This window comes from Emericellopsis cladophorae (genome assembly GCF_022114955.1).
Source record: "Emericellopsis cladophorae strain MUM 19.33 chromosome Unknown NODE_77_length_80625_cov_113_593559, whole genome shotgun sequence".
NCBI lineage: Eukaryota > Fungi > Ascomycota > Sordariomycetes > Hypocreales > Bionectriaceae > Emericellopsis > Emericellopsis cladophorae.
Window position 1 is genome coordinate 37,206 of NW_026251002.1, and position 24,504 is coordinate 61,709.

General features: G+C 55.7%; 11 protein-coding genes across 11 annotated transcripts; 5 read left to right on the forward strand and 6 right to left on the reverse strand.

Annotated features, from left to right (window-relative positions):
• Window positions 1-202: 202 nt before the first annotated feature.
• Window positions 203-1,473, reverse strand: J7T54_004119 (uncharacterized protein; the record flags this gene model as incomplete). The annotated part of the gene is made up of 2 exons (XM_051509966.1): window positions 203-977; window positions 1,031-1,473. The coding sequence occupies 2 exons, from the start codon at window positions 1,471-1,473 to the stop codon at window positions 203-205; spliced, it is 1,218 nt and encodes a 405-aa protein (XP_051359080.1).
• A 453-nt stretch (window positions 1,474-1,926) lies between these two features.
• J7T54_004120 (ubiquitin-conjugating enzyme variant MMS2) lies at window positions 1,927-2,396 on the forward strand (the record flags this gene model as incomplete). Its single annotated transcript, XM_051509967.1, has 2 exons — window positions 1,927-2,076; window positions 2,127-2,396. 2 exons carry the CDS (start codon window positions 1,927-1,929, stop codon window positions 2,394-2,396), a joined length of 420 nt encoding a protein of 139 aa, XP_051359081.1.
• Window positions 2,397-2,887: 491 nt separating this feature from the next.
• On the reverse strand, window positions 2,888-5,500 carry J7T54_004121 (uncharacterized protein; the record flags this gene model as incomplete). Its single annotated transcript, XM_051509969.1, has 1 exon — window positions 2,888-5,500. One exon carries the CDS (start codon window positions 5,498-5,500, stop codon window positions 2,888-2,890), a length of 2,613 nt encoding a protein of 870 aa, XP_051359082.1.
• A 2,208-nt stretch (window positions 5,501-7,708) lies between these two features.
• Window positions 7,709-9,484, reverse strand: J7T54_004122 (uncharacterized protein; the record flags this gene model as incomplete). Its single annotated transcript, XM_051509970.1, has 1 exon — window positions 7,709-9,484. One exon carries the CDS (start codon window positions 9,482-9,484, stop codon window positions 7,709-7,711), a length of 1,776 nt encoding a protein of 591 aa, XP_051359083.1.
• Window positions 9,485-10,679: 1,195 nt separating this feature from the next.
• On the forward strand, window positions 10,680-11,813 carry J7T54_004123 (ribose-phosphate pyrophosphokinase 2; the record flags this gene model as incomplete). The annotated part of the gene is made up of 4 exons (XM_051509971.1): window positions 10,680-10,759; window positions 10,823-11,123; window positions 11,173-11,626; window positions 11,677-11,813. The coding sequence occupies 4 exons, from the start codon at window positions 10,680-10,682 to the stop codon at window positions 11,811-11,813; spliced, it is 972 nt and encodes a 323-aa protein (XP_051359084.1).
• A 694-nt stretch (window positions 11,814-12,507) lies between these two features.
• Window positions 12,508-17,850, forward strand: J7T54_004124 (uncharacterized protein; the record flags this gene model as incomplete). Its single annotated transcript, XM_051509972.1, has 6 exons — window positions 12,508-12,585; window positions 12,635-12,701; window positions 12,758-13,278; window positions 13,323-15,647; window positions 15,759-15,785; window positions 15,832-17,850. The coding sequence occupies 6 exons, from the start codon at window positions 12,508-12,510 to the stop codon at window positions 17,848-17,850; spliced, it is 5,037 nt and encodes a 1,678-aa protein (XP_051359085.1).
• A 46-nt stretch (window positions 17,851-17,896) lies between these two features.
• J7T54_004125 (uncharacterized protein) lies at window positions 17,897-18,642 on the reverse strand (the record flags this gene model as incomplete). Its single annotated transcript, XM_051509973.1, has 2 exons — window positions 17,897-18,523; window positions 18,598-18,642. 2 exons carry the CDS (start codon window positions 18,640-18,642, stop codon window positions 17,897-17,899), a joined length of 672 nt encoding a protein of 223 aa, XP_051359086.1.
• A 715-nt stretch (window positions 18,643-19,357) lies between these two features.
• Window positions 19,358-20,356, forward strand: J7T54_004126 (uncharacterized protein; the record flags this gene model as incomplete). The annotated part of the gene is made up of 1 exon (XM_051509974.1): window positions 19,358-20,356. The coding sequence occupies one exon, from the start codon at window positions 19,358-19,360 to the stop codon at window positions 20,354-20,356; it is 999 nt and encodes a 332-aa protein (XP_051359087.1).
• Window positions 20,357-20,592: 236 nt separating this feature from the next.
• J7T54_004127 (Ubiquitin-conjugating enzyme E2 8) lies at window positions 20,593-21,349 on the reverse strand (the record flags this gene model as incomplete). The annotated part of the gene is made up of 4 exons (XM_051509975.1): window positions 20,593-20,729; window positions 20,778-20,959; window positions 21,011-21,125; window positions 21,313-21,349. The coding sequence occupies 4 exons, from the start codon at window positions 21,347-21,349 to the stop codon at window positions 20,593-20,595; spliced, it is 471 nt and encodes a 156-aa protein (XP_051359088.1).
• Window positions 21,350-22,940: 1,591 nt separating this feature from the next.
• J7T54_004128 (3-methyl-2-oxobutanoate hydroxymethyltransferase-like protein) lies at window positions 22,941-23,819 on the forward strand (the record flags this gene model as incomplete). The annotated part of the gene is made up of 1 exon (XM_051509976.1): window positions 22,941-23,819. One exon carries the CDS (start codon window positions 22,941-22,943, stop codon window positions 23,817-23,819), a length of 879 nt encoding a protein of 292 aa, XP_051359089.1.
• An 82-nt stretch (window positions 23,820-23,901) lies between these two features.
• J7T54_004129 (ubiquitin-like autophagy protein Apg12) lies at window positions 23,902-24,378 on the reverse strand (the record flags this gene model as incomplete). Its single annotated transcript, XM_051509977.1, has 2 exons — window positions 23,902-23,964; window positions 24,019-24,378. The coding sequence occupies 2 exons, from the start codon at window positions 24,376-24,378 to the stop codon at window positions 23,902-23,904; spliced, it is 423 nt and encodes a 140-aa protein (XP_051359090.1).
• Between the last annotated feature and the right edge of the window lie 126 nt (window positions 24,379-24,504).

A 24,504-nucleotide genomic window follows, 5' to 3' on the forward strand; every position in this document is an offset into this window, starting at 1 on the left:
GCTGGCTCACTTTTCCAGCAATGCACGCAAATATATCTGCACCCATAGCTAAGGTGTTAGCTTGGTATTGATATGTACAATAAAGACAAGTAACGTGCCTCGTGCGCCCTCGTTGCGCTGCAGACGAAGTGATGCCCCCCCCTATTGATACATGGTTAAACGCCGTGCCGCCCGGCAAACTTTTTCGTTTCCTCAAACATAGCTACCGACTACCGGCAGTCTCATTGAACCCCTCCAGGACGGTATCCTTCATCTGCTTCTTGTGATCCCCCACTGAGGTCTCACCCGCTGTCGCCTCGTTGCTCTCGTCGCTGTTGGGCTCAATGGACCTCCTCGCCAGCGCCTTAGCCTGTGCTTCGTTCACCTTGCCATAGACACTAAGCCCTGAAGCAATCATGCCACCAATGTCACCAACATTCCCGGGGACGACAACCGCGGTGCCCTCCTTGGCCAGCTTGCCGAATGCGTCGACGTACTTCTCCGCGACGTTCAAGCTCATGGCGCTCTGGGCGCCCGCCTTTCCGTCCGTGATGCTCTTGGCAACCGCTTCGATACCTTGCGCCGTGGCCATGGCCTTGAGCCGGATCGCCTCGGCCTCACCGTCGGCCGTGTTGATCCTCTCGGATCTCAGCGCCTCGGACGCCAGGATCACACTCTGCTTTTTACCCTCGGCGATGTTGATCGCACTCTGCCGTTGACCCTCCGAGTCCAGAATCTCGGCACGCTTCGATCGCTCGGCGGTGACTTGGCGGTGCATGGCCTCGACGACGGCGGCGGGCGCGTGGATATCGCGGATCTCGTAGCGGAGGCACGTGACGCCCCACGCCTCGGCAGCGTCATTGATGGCGGCGGTGATGTTGGTGTTGAGCGCGGCACGCTCCTTCAGGACGTGGTCGAGTGTGAGCTGACCGATTTCGGAGCGCATCGTAGTCTGTGCGAGTTGGGAGATGGCGTACTCGGCGTCCTCCACACCATAGCTAGCTTGGTCAGCAACACATTCCCGGGCCTTCAGTGTAAACCGAGCGCCTACCTCGCCTTGTATGCGTCAAAGACCCGCGTGAACAGCACACCATCGAGCTCCAGGGTGACATTGTCGGCCGTGATGGCGCTCTGCTTTGGGATCTCAATCGCCGCCTCCTTCAGACTCTTGACATAGGCGATGCGGTCGATGAACGGCACTAGGACCGACAAACCCGGATCCAGAATGCGGTTGAACTTGCCCATGCGCTCAACAATCCATGCTGTTTGTTGCGGGACGAATCGGACAATGGTGTTGGCTGGCAGACGGGGTTTCTGAAAGTATGTCGGCAAGGGCCCGGACCCAATGCCAAAGTTGGAGGCTGACGACGAGCTATTGGAGGGCAGACTCGAGTTTGAAGATATACTGAACAACCGACTGGAGGCCAGCAGGCTGCTTGCTTGCGGTCGGGTGAGCGGTGCCCGGAGGCTTGCGCGCGTCAATGCAGACGCCATCTCGAGTTGTCCCCGTCACTCTCTTGGTCAAATGGTCTGGCGTCTTGGAGAACCTTCAAGATAGGGGAACTAGGCGGCAGCGCAAACGTGTCGCACGATGCAGAGCATACAACAGGGGATTTGGAGATCTCAGATGACGCAGGCTCGTCCACGGTCCATCTGGGGGAAGCTGCAAGGAGCTCGGGCATAGCCGAGGCTTAGCCGCCCCGATTATTGCACGTCACACGACTGGGTTGCCAGTGCAGTGGACTGGACTGGAGCTGGAGCGGATGTGAGCCACGCGAGTAATTCCATAGCTGCTCGTTCGCTGCCCCGCCATCACTGTATGTAGCGCCCAACTCACAAGGGGATCACCAGATCACGAAACACTCATCCGCTCGCTTTCAGCTGTCTGATCGCCGTTACAATCTGCAACCACAGTTGTCAGCCCAAAGCACAAGCGAGACCAGCGCCATGGCCAAGATTCCCCGCAACTTTCGCCTCTTGGAGGAGCTCGAGAAGGGCGAGAAGGGTCTCGGCGCGGAAGCATGCAGCTATGGTCTCGAGGACTCTGAGGATCTCCTCATGAGCAACTGGAACGGCACGATCCTTGGTCCTCCCCACGTACGTCCGCCCGACCTTTCATAGGCCGACCATGCTAACCCGCACACCAGAGCGTCCACGAGAACCGCATCTACTCCCTCAAGATGCACTGCGGCGACGCGTACCCCGACCAGCCGCCCACCATCCAGTTCATCTCTCAGATCAACCTGCCCGCCGTGAACCCGCGCAACGGCGTCGTCGACCCCAAGATGCTGCCGTGCCTGGCGCAGTGGAAGCGGGAGAACACCATGGAGACGATCCTGATCGAGTTGCGGCGGTACATGGCCGCCCCTGCGAACAAGAAGCTCCCACAACCCCCCGAGGGCTCGACGTACGAATGATTGGGGGGGATGGCTCGGTATCGCACATTGTTTACGACGGCATGCGTTCATGACTTGGTGGAGCAGAATCATAGGTTAGGACCCGGCATTGACAGAGGGGGGATGAAATTGGAAGCACACAACTGCGCGTGGTATTAGCTGATCATCCATTTCGTTTGCCTGATCGATTACACCTAGTTCATGCATAGCAAATGTCATGTCCCGCTAGTGGGAACTGTCCCGACCCTCCCCATGCCCTGCCCAAAATAACCATGTGGCCAAATAACTCGACGCTGATGTATATGTATGTAAACAAAGGGGAACTCCGGGGGCCTTGTGGCCAAGAACTGGCCTTTGTCAACCAGATATTAATGTCTTTCCCGTTACCCGAGATGTATCGTTCGTCGTACAAAGCGCAGCCGTAGCAGAGAGAGCGAGAAAAAGAAAAGAAAAAAGAGATATCGAATATATACAAGAGAAATGCGACTCTTTTTGTCGCTTGAGAAGCAACATCAATCTTCGTCTCCCCACCAGCCCATCTCGCCGTTGGCTGGCGCGGGCGGTCCGAACGCGCTCAGCCGCACACTTTGACTGTTCAATGTCCTGCGTCGTCCTGGGACAGAGGGGAAAGCATCTGGGGAGATAGGGCTATCGGGACGGGGCATGTCGGTGCCTTGGTCGGGTTGGACACGCTGCGACGAAGAGGGTTTCCCATCGGCTACAGCAGGTCGGCGATCGGTAGATGTGGTCGGCGTATCAAGCTGCTCCTTGGCCGCGCGTCTTCGATCCGCAGGCAAACGCTGACGACGGAATTTATCCCGTGGAGACTGCGGGTTCTGGCCCGTGCAGGCGCGAGCCTTGAGGTACTCCTCGGATTTGTAGGTTCTTGCCTCGAGGATGGCCCCAACGTCTAGCTTGGCGGTGGGCTCGAGTCCCGGTGTGGTGTTGCTGGCCGGGCTGGTTGCAGACCGCCGGGAAGAAGGCGGCGGTGGTGACAAGGCAAAGCCCTTACCATCTGTTGTGCGCGAATTCGAGGGCTGATCTTCCATCGGATCCTGCTGTATCCTGTTCATGATCCCAGCCAACCCATTGTCCTTGTGGCTAGGTGGCGCGGGAAAATCAAAGTTCAGTGTGGATTCCGTAATGGTCGCCTCGGATGTATTTGACCGATGTCCTTTGCTTGACTGCCGCCAGTGTGCGCGCGAGTTGTCCTGCGTGGCGCCGCCGGCCTCGTGTAGTTGGCGCCTCGTTTCCCGCCTGTGTCGCAGTGCCTGGATGAGCATCTGCTCCTGGCGCGTCAACCCCATAAAGTGCTCATCCGAGTCGCCCGACCTGGGAGACTGTATATAAAACTCCATGGACGAGGGACTCAAAGGTTGTGGCTCGAATGTCTTGCTTGGGAGTATCGAGTCGCGCATTACGTGTTGCGGCCGGTCGTACTCCAGGTCAGACTCTTCGTCGGATGCAGGCTCCGGCCCTTGTGCTGGGACAAGAGTCACGGCCCGGGCTTCCTGTACCATAGCAGTGCCTCCGCTCGAGGCCGTGGTGGAAAGTGACGCAGTGGAGTTGGAATTAGCTAGGCTGAGGGGCTCAGCCCAGCTCATTCGAGGATCGCCCGTAGATGGCGTCGACATGGGGGGTGAAGGCGACTTATTCAAGGGCTGAGAGGGAATTGTAAGGAATCCGGCTGGTGCTCTGCTCACGCGTTTTCTTGTCGGTTCCGGCTGCAATCCGCCTGGATAGAGCGCATCGTCAGCCTCCAAGTCGTCGGTTCCCGTTTGGCCACTCCCAGTCAAGGAGGGCGCCGTGTGTACGGAAGACGATGAGGCCAGTTTTCTTGGCGACTGCGCACTGTCCCGATCATCTTCGTCTTCCTCCGAGTCGGAGGAGAGCATCAGCACACTTTTCTCTTGCAAATCAGCATCCCGAATGCTCTTTTCCGTCCGCCTCGAGGCCTTGGACGTCCTCGTGTGCCGGCTTGACACGCTTTCTCCGCAATCAATGGGAGAATGCTCGGCCTTGGTTGGCGTCGGTGCGTGCACGATCTGGACGGGGTGATTCCATTGCGATGGATATCCAAGCTGCGTCGGGTGCGTCCGTTGCGTGCACAAGCTGCTGTGCGTTGAGTGAGTGTTGGTGGTGGTGCCGTGACTATCACGCGGTGCTCTGCTGACATCGTCTCGCGAGTACGTCAATTGGTGATGGAATACCGCCGAAGCTGCCTGCTCATCCACGTCGTCTAGTCTGTCCGGAGAAGACAGCGCATGCCGCATTGGTCTGGCAGCGGTCTTTACTGGTTCTTGGGTTCCATCCATTATCTGAGCGAATGACATTTGCTCGTAATGCTTGTACAGACTCGGGAGCTCATCGAGCCGCTCGGGGCCGGGCATTTGGCCATCGTTGGTCCCTGGTTGACGATGACTGCCATGATCTTGCCTCAAATCTTCGCTGGTGTGCCGCTTCTGGATCCTTCGCCGTGTCTTGGTCCACTCGGGTGTCAAGGGCGATAACACTGAAGGCGATCGTGCGACGTATGCCCCCGCAGGGCCTCCCGACGGTTGGAAACGTTGTGTTTTCCCTCTGCCACCTGGTATCGCGAGCGAGAGATCGAGGTCCGCAGGTTTCTGCCTCGAATTGGTCGCCAAGTTACCGTGGTTGTTGTCCATATCCAATAACCGTTGAGCCTTGGAGGGGAGGCCCTTGGCCATGGCCGACGCTGATGTTTGCTGGGAGACGGCCAGCGGCTGCTTCGTTCGATCGTACCAGGACCGTATGGTGGACGAAGAGGGCTGGTTTCGCAAATTGCCCGTGTAATCGGAGTACGCATCCTCGTAACCTTCCGCCGGGCTGTTGTGCGGTAGTATATCGGACTCGTTGGACCAATCTCGCTCCCGGTTGTGTTGTCGCGGTTGACCCCGTGCTGAACCGTATGTCGGTGATGCCGTCGCTTCCGACGGCGAGGCGCTTGGTCCCGAATATGATCTGGCGTCCCATGGCTGGCTTTTCGAGTCGAGGCTGAGCTGTGGTGATCCAAGTACTCTGTGGGCTTTGCTCATAGGCTCATTCGGCGGCGGTTGTGCTTGCTTCTTGCTGCGGCCGGGTATCGGGAACGCAAAGCGAGGCATTGCCGTGTCCGATTGAACGGTCGACGGCCGTCGCGGAATCCAGTCTCTTTCCTACCTCGCAGCAACAGCCTGTCTTGGGGCCAGCATGTAAAAGCGCCAATGAGACCTCGCTGGAGTGAGTCGCAGAAGGCGTCCCATATGTCGCCTGCGCAATATGTAGTCCAGTGTGTAGACCACCGGAGTTCTGGAAGGCAGCCTTCACTCCAGAGAGATGCGGTCGAGTTGTGCGGCACCAAGGTTAGAATGTGAGTGGTCCAACAACGCAATCGAGTCCGCACAGAGGGGGTGTTTGGGTTGCAGACGCAGACAGCCCAACGTTGGCGTGTCTGTCGAACAATTGAACGCTTGGGAAAGTTGGAGAGATGGCAAAAATGTCGACGACAATGATCCAGGCAATGCGGACACTGCGGAAGCAGTGTGCACACAGGACAAGAAGCTGCTGGACTAGGTTCAAGGATCAATGGGCGAGCACATCCGGTAGGCCCACCGAGATGATTCAGGTGCCTTGGGCTAATAGTAACAGGTTGGGAGAAAGCGGCGTCGCGGGTGCTCGGGAGAAAATGTCACCAAACGCGTGGTATCGAATCGACCACGATGAACGAAGTGGGCTGACGAGGACGGGCTGGCTGGGGCCCTGAATCGTCAGGAAAGTGGTATCTCGGTCTGGCAATGCGGATCCGCACGCATTTTCATGAATCTCAGGAACAAATAGTCCCAAGGGTCCCGTTTGCGGTCGCACGAGCCGCAGCCTGCTCCAGTCCTCGGCTCTGTGCAGATTGTCCCGCTGCTGGGGGCCGACTCACTCGTGCAGCGTTACTCACAGCCAGACGGTGATCGTTGGCCGCAAAGTGGCCAGAGCAGACAGACAGACTTGTGGCTCGTGACTCGTGAGCAATGAGCACTGAGCAGTGAGCAGTGAGTGAGCATTGAGCAGTGGTGACTTGCAGACGTCGATCAGGGGCCGGCGAAGATGGTTGGTGCGAATGGCAGGGGTGGTAACATGTCCCACCCCAGTATTTGACGGTGGCGGATGGCGGGGCTCCCAGTGTTAATTAGAACGTGCGTCCCGCTGTCGGATGGATTCCTCAGCGTTTCCAAGGGAATCAATTACCGTAATACACGCGGATATTCAACACTCATGCGACCGTCTGCTCGTATTACCCTTTGGGCTTCGAAGGGGTGAAGTCACTGAAGTGTAGGGACATGGACTGAGGGCAGATCACGGGTGGTTGGAGGAGGCTTCGCTAATGGGGTCTCTCTGCCAGGCGGTGAGGACCGCATGTGCACCTTGCCGGTCATGGCACCTGCCTTTCCAGCCTGGCCCTGAGGCAGACATGATGGAGTCTTCAGGCCGTTCAGCACTGTTCAAACTTCAGGCAGGCATGACCGGGGGTTCAAACTTGCGATGAAGAAGTCTTGGCAACGGACCGCCGCGAAGGATCCAGCTTCCAGAGCGCAAGGGTCTGCGTCAGAATCCGATATTAATATAGATGTCGCTCTGTATCATACATACATAGTCTACTCTGTGCAGCAGACGTCGCACAATCACAAGCAGATCCCGCATCCTATAACTCCTTGCAGGTATCGCCACGTGCGTGCGTACTCCGTACAGTGCACTCGTCTTCGCATCCTGCGCAATCATGTCTATTCAGGTGGTTGCGAAATTGCATGAATGAGCCACCCGCAGCGGCGTCGCCTTGGCCCTGGCTCCTGGGTGGGGACAACGATCGTCGGTCATGTCTAGGGCGGACTCCGACAGATGTGTTTGCTGGCGTGTATGCGGATAGCTTTTCTTGTAAAGATATCTGCAGGCTGCCGTCGTGGTACTGTAGAACATAAACATTCACACGAGGCGCAATTCGCAGCCTTGCGCAAGCAAGCCAGCAAGCACTCGTGTTTGCTGAGATGAAATTACCTTGGGCGGCCGCAGACTTGGACAAACGTGCATTTGCTTGCCTTGGTGGTCCACTTGCCTCGAGTCATTCGACGCCGCATTGCTGTGACTATTGGCAAGCCATCGGTTCCAATGGGCGAAGATCATATGGCAATATTTCATCATTGTCATTAATATCTTCGAAACTCAGCACGTTCGCGCCCGTGCCTGCCAACGCCATGATACCCAATGCACGCTTCTTGAAAGCACCAAAGCAGATGAACGCCGCTTCCAATCTTTCTCCAGAGAATCCCATGTGCGTGCATACACATGCTTCAGAGATATCGCTGCTCAAGCCACTCCTCGTTCCGCAGGCCGAGGTTCAGCCCGTTCTTCACCCACCATTGCCGCACCCGACTCTGGTCACCGATACTATCCTCCAGCGCTTCCTCAATGTTGCATGTCCGAAACTCAACCTGCTGCTTGCGCCCTTCCATGCCCTCCAGCTCGCCATGGGCAAAGCGGCGCCACCACTCGAGCACCTCCATGTGCTGGTGGACAGTGGGCGCTACCAGCACGTCTCCATCGCGGGCCAGTTTGCTGTCGCCCTTGAGACGGCGCCACGTCTCGAGGATGTTGACTTGCCCCCATCGACTCGCCCATTTCGCGACCCCGTCGCCGTGGGCTAGCGGTATGCCCGACGCATCCCACCATCGCAGCACGTCTGCCTGACCGAATTGCGTGGCCCAGAGAAGCGACCGCCCTGGTCGAAGTACAACCTTGTCATCCTGAGCGGCAGCGTCGCGCCACCACTCGAGCACGAGCAGATGGCCATTGGCACTCGCCTGCTCCAGCGCTGCCTCGGTGTATCGCAGCGGCAACCCGGAATGGCGCCACCACCAGTCCAAGATGCGCACGTGCCCATTCTTGGATGCGCCATCCACCGATTCCGCATCGTACGTGTGGTTGTCGCGGAACCAGCGACTCGTCAGCCAATAGTCCAGCACGTCTGTACGGGGATACCACGCAGACGCTTTTGTTGGTAGTGTTGTCCCACCAAAAGCCTTGAAAAGATCTGGACGGTTGGCTTCGAGGTAGGCCAGCACCTCGATCAGCGCAAAGCGGATAACGAGACGGACTACCTGCGCTGGTATATCTCTGAAATTCGGCGGACATTGCGATAGCTTTTTGCATATGGCCGCGGCGTTGCAGGTAAGGGTCGTCCACTCAAGCTCGTGCTCATATACTTGGAGAGGGTTGGAAGCCTCCCTTGGATGTAGAGACCACCACTTGGGCATGGCTAAGTTGGTGTATATCCCCAAGGCCTTGGCGAGCTCCCAGTCCCCAGAGAAGTCCAGAATGATCGTCCATATCTCCGGTGGTAGTTTGGACTCCACCTTGACGCTGGTGTCCGGGAGAATGGCCACGCCCGTGGCAATCTCCACGTCCCGACCAAGGCCCAACATGTCCGCCTGGTTCTGGATGATAGCCAAGACTTCGTTGAACCCGTTCCAGATGGGGACCCGTTTGGGGTTGTGCGACCCCTCGTAATGCCATGTGATGGGTGCCATGACCCTGATCCAGCCCCATTTGCGATGCATCTTGCTGAGCTGCCGTTTCGTCAGGGGATTAGCCCACATGTGCGTGCTCATGCTCGGCACCAGCACGATGCTCTTGGACGTGTCCCACCCCCGGAGGACCTCCCCCAGTAGCGTATCCGCGATCCCAGCCAGCATCTTCGCAATGCCATCCGCATCCAACGGCACGCAGACCATGAGGTCGGCCCACTGTATCAACTCAAATGCCTGTTGCTTGTAAAAGTCGGCATCGTCCGCGTGGTCAATCTGCCCTGGCGCCAGGCTCTGGTTGGGCATCACGATAACGGTCTGCGCCAGGCGGGGGACGACATCGTCGATGATGGCGCGCGCCTCAATGTGCGGGTTCTTGGAGAGTCGGACGACGAGAGCCTGCGCCCAGGACGTATCGCGCGGGCCAGCCGCGGCGACGAGAAGATGCAATTTGCGCTTGCGAGGGTTGTGAGCATCGCACAGCGACGAGGTCGACGACGGGGAGGAGATGAGTCGCGGAGGAAAGCGAGGGTAGCTCGCCATTATCTCGGTTGCGGTGGTCTTCTTTTGCTCTGCGGTGTTCAGTGCAGCATGGTTCAGAGTGATCCTTGGGTTTCAACGCAGAGTTGCAGGTTGGGTTCGATTCGGTCCGGCGGTGTGGCGATAAGTCCCAAGGGTCCAAATAGGGCCACCACTGTGAGCGATTGGGCTGCCGTTGTCTGGCGTCGCTCTATCCTAGGTAGCTGAGGGCGCGAGAGGTAGCCACAGTCATGCGAGAATCGAAAAGGTCCGAGACCCTGCGCTTTGCTTTGCCTTGAACGATGCGAATCGTTGAAACCTTTGGTGTGCGAAATTCTTGCTGAGGTTTGCGGCTTGGGGACTGACAGCGGCTCACCGCGGGGTGGCCCAGAGCCGACATGACCTGCGCCCAGATCCGTTTAGCAGAGGCGCTAAGCTAGGTAATTGATCCAACGTTCAGGAACTTCAGTCCGGGCCTCCATGTCGTCAGTAGGGGCGTTATCCGCTGGAATTACTCACATGCCGTACTGTATTTACGGAGTGCTCGCCCCGAAGGTAAGGTACAAATAGTGACAAAGACCCATTGGCTACTAACCCGTATTCAATATGTTCAAATTGAGTACAATGTACGGAGTACATTGTCGCAACATATCAGGCAATGGCTGACACAAGTGCAAGCTCAAAATAATTATGACGTTCCAGCCTTGTCTGGAGCATCGATTCGACGAGGCCCTGGTTGGCTGGCTGCTCTTGTCCTAAAGGCTGCCCCTCGCTGAGAACGGAGGAGCTAGCAAGAGGTACTTCACCCACAGTAGCGCACACCGCACATGGACAAGTACCTCTTCCAGTGAAGACACCCGCGTCGCCTTGAACCTTGAGCGCGGGCATCCTGGATAGCACTCCACCGCGTTAAACCATGATGGAAAAAAATCTCATTCACCGACCGAGTCAATTCACCTGGCTCATAGCCATCAGTGTCCTGCATACGTGGCTCACTTGATCTTCATCTCCATCCCCCAACATCGCTCCTCTTGCCTCTCTGACTGGACAAACGTCTGATACTGCATTGCTTTTACAGCTTCCGTCCTGCTGCGGTCTCTACCAGACTAGTACTGCAAACTGCCAGCTGGTCTCCAATCCTGTCCCGAACAACCGCGACGCCAAAAACTTTCGCCTTCTGCCCCGCGATCGGCCTGAACCTCTTCCTCCCTCCTCGGCAATGTTGGACCAAATGGCAAACGAAATCAAGCTGCTGTCGGGCACGTCTCACCCGGATCTCAGCGCGCAGGTCGCCAGTCGGTAAGGACGGCTCTTTCGCGTTTTCGGAGCTGCACAACAAAATTTCCAGGCTGACCAGGCAAGGCTCGGCATTGAAGTCGCAAACACCCTGAGTCTTCACTACTCCAACCAGGAGACCAGCGTCTCCATTGGCGAGTCCGTCCGTGACGAGGATGTTTTCATCCTGCAGTCCACGGCCCCCGGCGATGTCAACGATGGCCTCATGGAGCTCCTCATCATGATCCACGCCTGCCGCACCGCCTCGGCTCGTCGCATCACGGCTGTGATCCCCAACTTTCCCTATGCCCGACAAGACAAGAAGGACAAGTCGCGCGCACCCATTAGCGCCAAGCTCATTGCCAACATGCTCCAGGTGTCTGGCTGCGTGAGTGGAAAGGGACAGGCTGAGAGCTACAGAGGCTAACCCGAGTCAGAACCACGTTATCACCATGGACCTCCATGCGTCGCAAATCCAGGGCTTCTTCAACGTCCCTGTCGACAACCTCTATGCGGAGCCCTCCGTGTTGCGCTGGATCCGCGAGAACCTCGACTCGCAGAACTGCGTCATCGTCTCGCCTGACGCCGGTGGTGCCAAGCGCGCAACCTCCATCGCTGATCGTCTAGAGACTGCCTTTGCTCTCATCCACAAAGAGCGCCCCCGTCCCAACGAGGTAGGCCGCATGGTCCTTGTCGGTGATGTCCAGGACAAGGTGGCCATATTGGTGGACGACATGGCCGACACGTGTGGTACCCTGGCCAAGGCCGCGCAGACAGTCAGCGACCACGGCGCCAGGGAAGTTTGGGCGATCGTCACGCACGGTATTCTCAGTGGTAAGGCCATTGACACTATCAATGCTTCCGTTCTGTCCGGGTTGGTTGTAACCAACAGTGAGTATCTTCTTCGGGTTCATTGTGACAAGCAAGCTAACTTGCTCTAGCTGTTCCTCTTGGTGACAAGACGGAGCGATGCCCGAAACTCAAGGTGATGGATGTCTCCGGGACGCTAGCCGAGGCCATTCGCCGCACACACAACGGCGAGTCTGTGTCGTACCTCTTTACCAATGTCCCTCACTAGTCGAAAGAGTGGTGGCGCTCGCCAAATGCATTTAGGATAGGAGTTCAGGTGCTTTCAGGAAATCAATAGAATCAAAACGCCCGTTTTCTTTCCAGGCGCTAATGATTGCTCGGGTTGGGCCGGCGTTGTCTCTCTTGGGAACATGGATATACTGTACGCCGGCAAGAGTGGTTATTAGGATAGCGTGGTTACACAAGCGACTAATGATAAATTCATGTCTTCTTCAGATGTCAGATTCAAAGTGTCGTCAATGCAGCGATCTATTCGTAACCGCAGAAAGCAAGACCTTGTTTGAGTTCCATGTCAATAGGCGAGGTCTCCCTGTAGATTAGAGTCATTGTGAACAGTGAGAAATGATTCCAAAGCACGTCATACTCTCAAGGAACTAGGGAGAAAAAAGGTCAGTATCCATCATAATCATGAGGCACGTCACGGAGGTGCATGAAATATACCCCCTCTAGGGTACCCATATCGTTGCCAACGACTTGGGAAGGCGGTGTGGGTTCTGCCGCAGAGCTGTAGGGGACAACGTCAGACGTACCTCCGGGGGAACAGGTGGTAACTGTGGCAAGCATTAGCAGTTCACTTCTTTTTGTACGATCTTGTCGGCGAACAGCTCTGCGAGAAGCTGTATGGAACAAGAGACCATCTCATTGCTCGCTTGTGAGCCGGTCCGGTGCTCTGCGCGCTGACGATGACCACGCAATTGCTGGCCACGGAGCTGGCGAATCTCATTCAGGAGAGCAAGCGGAAACACAATGACTTACGACTGGTACAGCCACCAATTTCCAAGATGCAGGAGTCTCCTCTGACAATACAAGGCAGCGGAAAAATCTCTGGAAGACCTCAGAAATTTGAGAAACACTTCGGAGCAGGGTGCGCCTGAAGGTACACTTCCCCAGGTCCGCAACTAGACGCCATCGACGCCGCTGACCCTCTACCAGAGCTCGCGACCAGGGTCAACTTTGTCAATCCTTTCATCATCGCATGTGGTACCAAGAATGCAAAGTTCACTGCCATTGCCATTGTCTGCCTGCAGCGACTCATTGTCGCGCGGGCCCTGCCGCGCTCGAAGCTTAATCAGGTCCTCGAGGCGTTGATGCAGGCATCGTCCGCCGGTGCTCTTGATGTCCAGCTCAAAATTCTGCAAGCTCTTCCATCGCTGCTGCAGAACTACTCCAGCGACCTGAAGGGTGACTTACTGGTGAATGCCCTCAACATCTGTTTCACTCTGCAAAGTAGCAAGAATGCCATCGTCAACAACACCTCGGCGGCGACCCTGCAGCAACTTGTCGTCTCTGTTTTCGATAAGGTTGTTGTGGAAGACAGTGGGTCTCGCGTCCCTCGTGATCAAAAGGTTATGCTAAAGCGGCCAGAAAGCGGAAAGGATATTTCCACAGCTGGGGTTGCGCCAACATCTGATGGCGAAGTGGAACTCGGCACCGCTGCTCTCGATGCCTACCGAGTGAGTCCGTTCAGGCTATGTCACAGTGTAGTACTGACCGGTAGATCTTCAACGATCTCTGTCTCCTGACAGAGAACCAAAGACCCGAGTTCCTGCGCTTCCAAGGCTTGCCGCAAACCTTTGGACTGGAGTTGATAGAATCAGTCATCACCAACCATGCCTCTGTATTCACCAGTCACCCGGAGCAAGTGTACGTGCTACGGAACAGGGTTATGCCGCTTATTTCGAGCGCTCTCAAGGGTAGACCGTCATTCGCCACGACTGTTCGCCTAGTGCGGATCCTATACACCATGCTACGGCGACATATCAACGTCTTGCCTGCGGAATGTGGAGAGGCATTGGGTATCTTGACTGGTCTGCTAGACCAGGACGCGACACTATGGAAACGGGCGCTTTGTATGGAAGTATTCCGCGGGATTTTCGCCGATCACAGTCTTTTACGTCGCATCTACGCTCTCTACGACGCACAAGAAGGGGAAAGGGACGTCTTGAAGAATTTGTGTGCCAGCTTTGTCCGCCTCAGCACCGAAAAGCCAGCCGTCATCGGTCTTGGGCATCAGTCGTCAGTGCCAGCCGCTGCCCCCCAAGAACCGGCCCAAGACCAGGCAGTACTGGAGGCGAGCGGAATTACAGGGATCATCAGCAGCGGGACGACCTCAGAGGGACCGCAAACTGGAATCAGCACCAAATGGAGTACTATTCGTGTGCCTTGCATTGACCAACTCGACAAGACGGAACCGCCGGCCGTACCAGAGTCTTACACCTATAGCCTTATCTTGTCTTGCATATCATCGCTGTCCGACGGACTGGCCAAGTTTGTTCTGCCTCTGACAGTCACCAACGAAGCTCGCAACAGGAGAAAGGCGGCGAAGCATGAGGAAGATGCGGATTCGCCCGCCGCGGATACAGAATCAGGAGGGAAGTCGGAGAGGTCAGCGTCGTTTAAGAAGAATCCCTTACCCGTCAACCCCTTGAGACAGGAGGATCATCCGATGCACTCGGAAGTCAAGATCTGCGCTGCTCTTGTCGATGAGTGCTGGCCCGCTATCCTGGCCACATGCTCGACATTCCTGTATGCAGCCATGGACTCGGAGTACTATCATGGCCTAGTGCGCGCTTTCCAACGCTTTGCACACGTTGCCGGGCTTTTGCAGCTTGCCACGCCCCGAGATGCTTTCCTGACAACGCTGGGAAAGGCTGCCGTGCCGCCCAACGTGTTCACCGCTTGTCTCACGGCTGGCCAGCGCCCGGGAGCTGGAAGCTCGGCGGGTGACGGCTCGTCGAGCATCTTGAGTAACGCGCGTGGCTTGCTGAGCACCGATAACCTGTCTACACCGACGGCAGAGAAGCGTCAACCATCGTTCGATGCTCAGATGGCCATGCTCAACACGCGCAACTTGCTATGCTTGCGAGCGCTTCTCAACCTCGGTATCGCTCTTGGGCCGACTCTCAGTAGCGCGTGGCGAATCGTGTTGGAAACTTTGCAGCAGGCTGACTTTGTTCTATTCTCAAGTGCGAAAACGCCTGGAAGAACACCATCTATTTCCCGAGGCCATGACAGCTCCGGAGATCAAGAGGGAGGATCTCTGACGGCGAACTTTGGAAATGAGGTGCGAGCTGTCGAAACAGCGGCTTCTCGGCTTATGGAGAGCACCGTCGACTTTCCTAACGAGTCCTTTCTCCAGGTCGTCCAGGCGATTCGCCGGTTACTGCAGCGAAGTGCAGCCGATAAACCAGGTGCAAACCGGCAGCCGTCTAGTCAAGCGAACGAGAAGACGCCAGCGCTACAGGCGCCTGGCCAACACCGACGTGTGTCGAGTTTCGCAACTGCGTCCTCTGGGCCCTCGACGCAGGAAGACCAATTCGCCCTGGTCAAGTTGGGGGAGGTTGCCAGTATCAACATTGAGCGCCTGCTCGCGTACCCCCCTGAAGAATCGGGCTGGACCTTGATTGTGGAGGGGCTCGTGGAGAATCTCAACTCAAAGATAGACGCTACCTCAGTCCGCACCAGAGCGGCGGAGACATTGGCAAAACTGATGCTGGAGACGGCCAACCTGACCGAATCATTGCCTGAGGAAGCCCGGGGCCCCGTGCAGCTCCGCATGCTGCAGGCGTTGAGCTCTGCAGTGGAGCCCTTTCAAGAAGAAGATCGCGAGGTCTCGGTGGCCGTCCGCGCCGTCGACGTCAACATCCATCGCATCATTCTTGACGGCCTCAAGAGTATCGTGGAAGGATGCGGCGAGAGCTTGGTCAGGGGCTGGGAGGTTGCCTTTGACATTATCGGCAGTGTGTTCATCCTGAAAGAGACGGCGGGGAACGAGAGGGCTGCGACTGATCCCACCCTTATCAACACACGGTCGCCCAAGTTGGTGAGAGCCTCGTTCAGCTCACTGCAACTTATTGCTTCTGATTTCCTCGCTTCGCTACCCAACTCTTGTTTTCTGATACTCGTTGATACCCTTTACAAATTTTCCTCACAGGACGACGATTTGAATATCGCACTGACAGTAAGCTGCTCGTTTCGAATTGGGGAACACTTGCTGACTCTTTCAGACCGTCACCTTCTTCTGGGTCCTATCCGACTTTCTCTCCAGCAAGAGTGAATCACTGGAGATCACCGCAGAGCTTATGGAGGAGAGCGAAGCATCAGATCTCACCAAGAAGGCCTCTGATCACAGCCACAAGGCATCGGTGCCTGCGCTCTGGATGCTCTTGCTGCTGCGCTTAACAGCAGTAGCCTCCGACGACAGACTTGAGCTTCGCAACAGCGCCATCCAGACGCTGCTGCGCATATTTGATGCGTACGGGGATCGACTGAGTCCTGAAACGTGGCTCATTTGCGTCAAGTCCGTCGTGTTCAGACTTCTCATTGCTTTGCAAGTGGAGCTCGAAGCAGCGCAACAGGGCGCAGGAGATTGCAGCGAGTTGAGCGACTGGACCGGGACTGCCGTCGTGGTGCTCGACGGCATTTCCACCTTGTTGGCTGACTATCTCGAGGTGCTTCTGCAAAGCCCTGGCTTCGGCAAGCTTTGGAATGATCTCTTTGACCATTTGGCGAGTATGCTCGAATTCGAGATTTTGGACATTGACACTGCCACCTACAAAGCCCTGTCACGAATCTTGTCCCGAGCCAACAGCAAAGGCGGCCCAACCTTGAGCCCCGAGAATATCGAGCGAGCTTGGAGTACCTGGTCTCGCAGCATTCCGGCATCGAGTCTATCCTCCAACTCCACCTCTTTCAACAATCAAGCGTGTCTGAGCGCCTACGTGTCCGCGCTGCGGCAAGTGTATGCCCTGATCCAGAATCAGCTCACCGCGTCCAAAGTGGAACAGATTCTCGAACTACTCAACACCACTGTCGAAAAGGCCACGATGAGTAATTACAGCTCAGATATTGAGCAACCCACTCAGCTTCAAAGCGAAGTTCTTGATGCGATTAACATGATCCGGACGGATGTGACTGGCGTACCATCAGCCGTCATCGAACAATTGGCAGTCTTCGTCACGTTGGCTTTCAGCGATGAACAGACAAACGCAGGACCGGGACCCAGGTGTACTTTCGTTGCCTTGTCCAAGGCCAGCATGACAATGATGGAGACGCTGGTCATCCAACATGCAACAGACCCTGACCTTGGTATCTACACGAGCGGCGCTCTGGCTACCGCGCTTTCCGCGCTCAGGGAGCCTGTTACTCTGAAGTACCAATTTGGGATAAAGACAAAGCTCGAGCAGCCATGGCGACTCGCTACAAAGACGGCTCTCTCCATTCTCAATCCAACGCTGAGTCAACTGAGCAAGATTGACATTGCCAAGACCAACAGTGACGAGATATGGTCAGAGATTGCCCAACTTGCTGCAGGCATCATTCAGGTGGAAGCCAGTGTGTCGGAAAACGAGCCTTCTCTGGCAGATGATGAAGTCTTCGATATTGAGGCTTTCCACAAGTTACGAGCGCTCATCGTCCCCCTGTTGGGCACGTCGTCTGTGTCAGAGAACGTGCGCAAGGACTTTGCCCTGAGCCTCTTCATGGCCTCGACGGTACACCACACCTTGCCGGCCAAAGACTCTTTCGACCAACTAACCAGCGGGAACGACTGCATGTCATCACTGTATACTATCCCCCCAGGTCGTACTGTATCGACCAAATCACATCCCCGGACCAAAATGGCTTTCGTTGCGCTGGACGAGTTGTTCAGCCTCGTGACGGTCAGTGACACGACTGGCCCAACGGTTGAGCTCGAGAATCGCATTGCTTGCACAGTAGCGCCTTATCTCCTCGTTCGCTGCGGAAACGCCTTACGGGCATTCATCGCCGACCAGCCCTTGCGAGGCCGCATGCCGCAGCCACTGAGCGAGAAAAAAGAACTGGTCCGGTTATTGAAAAAGCTCGTGGCACTACGTACCCGGGTCGATGCGATTCCGACCCTCGAAAATGCCGACAGCGACTACCGGAAGCATCTGCTGCGGCTCTATCCCCTGCTTATCAAGTCCATCGGCGTAAATCCCGATGACGAGGTTTCGAGACTACTGAGAGAGGCACTGGATGTCATTGGCGGCGAGCTAGGCCTTTAAACGCACACAGATATGCAGAAAGACAATTTTTACCATGAAGCAAGCACTATAGCGACTCAATATCCTCGAGTGCCTTGATGAAAATCTCATACAGGTCACCAGGGTCAGGTGCCCCATCGATCCGATGCTGGCCCTGGATGATGTACACTGGCACGCCCTTGCCGGCTGCCACTTCCCTCCACGTCTGCTCTTCCCGCACGACCTTGTCTTGGATTTGATCTGACAATGCCTTGTCGACATCCTCGTCCGTCAAGCCTGCTGCCAGCGCAATCTCGCGTATCGTATCTTCGTCGTTGATATCTGTTTCTTCCTCGTGAAAAGAATGCATCAGCCCCTCTACAACGTCCCTCTGCCTTTCGCCCGCCATCAGGACCAGCCCGTGTGCCTTTGCAGTAGGGCCAATGAGGCCATTCCATTTGAACTCTATGCCGACGCTTCTTCCGAGACCTTGCATTTTCTTGGCCATGGCATCTCTCCGCTCTTTGGACAAATGGCCCAGTTTTTTCTCGGTGAGGAATGCGCGTGGAATTGAGGCTGTGACGGTATAGTCGAGGGAGTTGAAGTGAGAGAGAAAGTATGGGTGGTATGTGATGTTGAACGTGGGCTTGGAAGGGTATGTCTTCAAGAAGAGCGCGATTGTTTGGTCCAGTATGCGCTTGCCAATGAAGCACCACTAAGAAGTCAGTCATGGGCAGTCAGTCATGGGCAGTCAGTCATGGGCGTTTCGTTACGTGGAAAGGGACCTACCGTGCAAGTGAAGTCGGAGACCACGTCAATGTTGATTACTGCCATGTCCGCAGTTGGACTGGAGTCTTACGGGAGATCGTCAGGGCTGTTGTTCAGATGGAAGGTTTCTTTGAAGTCCGGATGATTGATAGGTGGGTGGAGAATATCAAAGAGTAGCAATGAGCCTCGGACCCTATACCTCTTGCCTGGTATTTATAATGTGATGCGGAGCGGTGATGACCTGGCGGAATTCCGCCCATCCGCTGATGTCCACTCAGGCTGTGATCTTCTATGAAAAAAGCTTTCAGATTCAGATCAGACTGTCTATCGGAAAACAATGTTTCTGGACATGATCATCAAAGCCAGAGTTCTTTTAAAAGCACATTCGGCTGATCGATAGTTACGAAGTTAGAACCCAATAACTTGAATCCCTTCGACAGACAGTTGCCCGACATTCACTGAGTCTCCTATCAAAATAATGACTTCATGACGCCCAGTATACTCCTCACATTCTTCTTCTTACTGAGAAACCACATGATAATCCGAAGAAAAGGAATGGAGTACTAGGTGACGATAACTGTGACTGACTACAGACTGCCGGGTAGGTAGGTCAGGCTCTGGACTACGTTTCCGGCGGGCCTGGTTCGGACTACGAAGTCCGGATACCAACCAAAAAACTTCTGCCACTTCCACCTTCGCGTCCACGACCGCTTGGCATCTTTGACACCTCTCTTCACTGTCACGCAACTGCCGCGCGCAAAGCGCGCCCCCATCGCCCATCATGCAAGGCTTCAACATGGGTCGCTATCGACCCCCATCGTCCGCCGATCCCTCCCTCGGTTCGTCCTCAAGCCGCCCAGCCAAACGCCAGAAGCCGTCGCAACCACCCACGATCCGCTTCGAGATGCCCTACCACGTCTGGTGCACCACATGCCCCCAGCCGACGCTCATCCCACAAGGCGTGCGTTTCAACGCGACCAAGACAGCAGTAGGAAAATACCACACGACGACCATATGGGAATTCCGGTTCAAGCACACAGAGTGCGGCGGGGACGTGGTCATGCAGACCGATCCCAAGAACACGGCGTACGTCGTGCTCGCGGGCGGCACAAAGAGGGACTATGGCGAGGACGAGTCGGGCGCGGCGCCGATCATGACGGATCAAGAAAAGGAGGCCCTGCGAAAGAATGCGTTTGCCAAGCTGGAACGAACAATCAGCGACCGGGAAGCGCTCATCCAAGCCAACGACCGCATCGAGGATCTCTTGGACGATTCATACAAGTTTCGACATGACACGTACTCACAAAATCAAAGGCTACGGAAATCGTTTCGCGCTGGCCGCCACGATCGGGAACGCATGGCCAAAGACACAGAGGCCTTGCAGGACAGGATGAACTTTGGGCTGGACGTCTTACCAGAGATTGAGGAAGATAAGAGGAGAGCAGCGTTAGTGGATTTTGCGGCCAAAGAAACACAGACTGCCATGGCCAAGCCCATGTTCGCGAGTACGGCGGCAGTCAAGCAGTCCGAGCAGCCGGGACCGCGCCTGAAGCGGGATAAGGAGGCGAATGTAAGGAAGAGGGGGTTTGTCAAGGAAGTGATGGGGAACACCCGAGCTGTTCACGACCCTTTCCTTGCGGACGGCAAAGGAGAGAAGCTGGGCGCGAGGATCGCAGGCGTCAAAAGAAAACAGCATTCGGATGTCAGCGGGGAAGATGGTGTTCCGCCCTTCAAGGCGCAAGAGTCGATCAGTGGGCTGGTTGATTATGACTCGGACTGATTTTGCGCGAGGCGTTTGGGATGATTTGCATGATACCCCAGGATACGGCGTTTCCATGTTGAAAGGTGTTGTTTCTTCCCATTTGACTGGCTAGAGTAGCGTTATTAGGGATCGCCCCGCGCTAAAAGATAAGGTGATGACGCCTAACCCAGAGCCAGCTGAAACTATCATACAATGCGCTCGAAGCCGAATAACTAGATCAACACAATTCGTTCATGCCTCGTCTCTCCCAATCCTCATACGTCGTCCATTTGACCAGCGGGCTCGTCGTCGTCGTCGTCGAAGCTTGCTACCGAGGACAGTGCGTCATCGTCCTCCGACTCGCGGCCGGCGTCGTCCACTGCTTCCTGATTTGCGTATCTCTTCACATATTCTGGTCTTGTTAGCCATGTAGCCCACTGTACCCAAGCGGCTCACGCACCTTTGACTTTGGCTTCGTAGTTTTTCGGCTCCCTTAGGAGCAGGGCTGCTGCTTCACCATTTAACGGATCGGCCGGGTTAGGATACCGCAGCAGTTGTGGCAGGAACACTTCGAAGATGTTGATCATATCGAACATGGGCGACCAAGTTTGGTTGATGACATCGAGACACACCGAGCCAGATCTGCTTGTTCAGTGCTTGTCACTAGCTATCACTTGTGGAACAAACACTCACAGCTCGTCAATGTTGGGGTGGAAAATGCGGTTCACAAAGCCGATACTAGGTGACTTGTAGGGATAATTGTCGGGCAATTCAACGTGGATCTTCCACAGACCGCCCTCAAAGGGTGCTGTAGACGTCAGTATATCGACTGGGAGATCCTGGATCGGTAGGACTGACTGTCGGTTGGGCCAGAGAAGCGGACGTAGAACTCGGACCTGAATGGCACGTTAGAACCGACATAGGTTGGCCGAATGCGGAGATATGTACACTGGGATGGGTCAGCATGGCTTTGCGTCGAAACAAAACGAACTCACTGTTGTCGTTGACCAGGGTCACTTCGTAGTCGCTCATTAACCTACCAGAGTCAGCGAACGCGAGGATCCGAGAGGAAGCAATCCGCACATCCTGTCCAAGTTAGCCTGAATCCAGCCTTTCTGGTGAGCACTGCTAACTTCATCACATCCGTCTCAATCCTGCGGCGTGGGCTTGACATATTGGCAATGAGTCTGGAGATGGCCTCCTGGTTCGACTCTGTTGGTGTGTCGGAAGAGGTGTAACGGGCGGTTGTTGGATCGTGGGCGAATTCGGATCGTGTAAGAGGCCGGTCGCCTCGTCGTTCGTGGGAAATGTGTGATTTCTCGATTGAGCGAATCGCCGACGTCTGTTCTTCTGCCGTAGAGGTGGTGCAGCCGTTCTCTTTCAAGGCGTCTGTTTGACTACCACAACCAAAACTAGCTATGAAGCGAAGCGTTCTTTACTGGCGATATAGGGCAGTTTCAAGCTCGAGGTTCTTTACTCCGTAGGTTGTGTTGTTCAAGGCCGTGGTATCGCGTAGCTATTCCTGTGATCGTCAGGTCCGCATGGCAGAAATTGGGAGTAAGAGGGACATAGGTGGTCGGTCACATCATCATCTCCAAGGCCAGTCACGCGGAAGGTGCCATCAGGGCCCAGGCCGTTGCCGGCGGCGGGGACGACGCATTGCACCGTGACTGACTTGAAGTGGGGTTCCGAGAGTGGGAGGGGCCATTTGGAGGGGCTGGATAAGGCGATAAGAGGGGGATTGTGCGGGGGAATGTGCCTTACTGTCTGCGAGGTATGCACATGATTAGACACATGCGAGCGACTGCCGTTTGCGATCGCATCAGTTGAGAACGACATGATCTCTCGCAGCTGTAGTATTATGAAGAAGATTGGTCGACCTTATGAAAGGGAATTTGAGTTCATGACAGCGGACTGGTGTTCGTCTTCACATTTGTCCATCAAGGCCCACCAACGGTTGGCCCCAGTATCTGGCTGCAATTGTACAGGCCACTGAGCTCAGTGCAATATGGAACACAGTCGTGCTCCAAGGTGTGGAAGCCAAAGGAGCAAATTACTTACTGGTACTTGTCGTTGTACAGTGGAAGAAGTATAATCCCCGGCTGTGGTCGATAAGTGACGAAACCCGCCGAACTCGAACCTCGGCCCTGACTCAGCCACCTTGGCTTATTCCCTTGGACCGGTAAATCGCCCTGACAAATTGCCCACCTAGGACGTGGGTGGGGCTGATGGGTGCCTCGGGGATTCTCAAAAAAACACATCCGCAGAGTCTCAATTCTACACAGTAAAAACTATCATGATGGGGATCGCGTTGAATAAAAACAGCCGTGCGTCCCATAATTCACATATGGCAAATTGATCCTCGATCATATTGCAAAGGAAGATTCTTGAACCTATTTAAGACGAAACAAAACAACCACCGCAGTGTGCATCGATTGACTGACTGGTCGGTACACCGAGGTCAGGGGGCATCATCATCATGTACAACTCCGTGAGGTCGTGTGCCTCCCTGCTCGCGCGGCGCACTCCTACCCTATGTGCACGCTCCGTGCGAACCTCTACATCCAACCTCACATTGCTATCCTCACTCAACAACCATGTTCGCCACAGCTCACATTCTCCCATGGGCACGCCTCCCGCCAACCCTCGCAAAAAGGTCACCATCCAAACTCTCCGGTCTCTGCATCGGCGGCAAGAACCCATCGCTGTCATGACGGCCTACGATTTCCCATCAGCTCTGGTGGCTGACGAGGCGGGCATGGATATGATCTTGGTTGGCGACTCCCTCGCCATGGTTGCGTTGGGCATGGAGGATACCTCAGAGGTCTTGTTGGAAGAGATGCTCATGCACTGCCGAAGTGTCGCGCGGGCGACCAAGGCTGCCTTCACGGTTGGCGACCTGCCCATGGGATCGTATGAAATTTCCCCTGAGCAAGCCCTCTCCACGGCCATCCGCTTCGTCAAAGAGGGCAGGGTGCAGAGTGTCAAGCTGGAAGGCGGAAAGGAAATGGCGCCCACCATCCAGAAGATCACGACGGCCGGCATCCCGGTGCTGGGCCACGTTGGCCTCACGCCGCAAAGGCAGAACGCTCTGGGCGGCTTTCGGGTGCAAGGCAAGACCAGAGACGGTGCGCTCAGGATCCTGGAGGATGCCTTGGCCGTGCAGCAGGCCGGCTGCTACGCCATGGTTCTTGAGGCCGTACCCGAAGACGTGGCAGCCCTCATCACAAGCAAGCTCAGCATCCCCACCATCGGCATTGGCGCCGGCAAGGGATGCTCCGGTCAAGTGCTGGTTCAAACCGATATGCTGGGCAACTTTCCGCCCGGTCGCTTCCTTCCCAAGTTTGTGAAGCAGTACGGCAATGTCTGGGGCGAGGCGCACCGGGCGCTAGAAGCGTATAGAACAGAGGTGAAGAGCGGAGCGTATCCGTCGCCGGAACACACGTATCCTGCGCCCAAGGAGGAGGTGGAGGCATTTGCGAAAGCGATCAAAGATTTGTGAGTCCGGTTTTTGGACGGAGGATGCATGGCATATGGCGTTTTGAGGTATTTTTCATAGCATGAGGATTTTGAAGGCGCATTCATCAGCCGAACGCGGGAGTCATAGAATAGGCGACAACAAGTTGATCTCGACCATCCTTGAAACACTGTGTACGGTCAGGTATCTGACCTGACTAGATTGTGAAGGAATAATGACTTACTTGGTGAAGATTGCCCACGACCTCGTCAAGACTCGGTGCAAATGCGCTGTTGACGTAGAGGAACACACTATCCGTGTCCTTGCACTTGAGTTTTCGCCTAAGGTACCGGACGACTTCCTCAAATCGCCGCTCCGACGTGATCTTGCAGATATCCTGGCTGAGTGCAGGCGCAGCGCCGACCGGCTTGAACCGCACAACGACTTTCTCAGATGTGAAGGGTGCTGCCGTTGCGAGAGCGAGGGACGCATCTCTGTCCAGGTCCTGCAGCTGGACGCTCGCTGAGAGTGTCAGCGGCAGAGATGGTGGTGAGGGCGGTGATTCTGGGGAATCCATGGCCGCGGGAGATGGTTGAGGGTCCATGGTGAGCAATTCAAGCTCGGGTGCTGTCGACGGGGATGTGAGAGTAGTCTTCAATGGGAGGTTGCAGCCTGCGGACTGGTTTTGAACCAGCCTGATAGTGAGTGAGGCGCCAGGTGCAGATTTCGG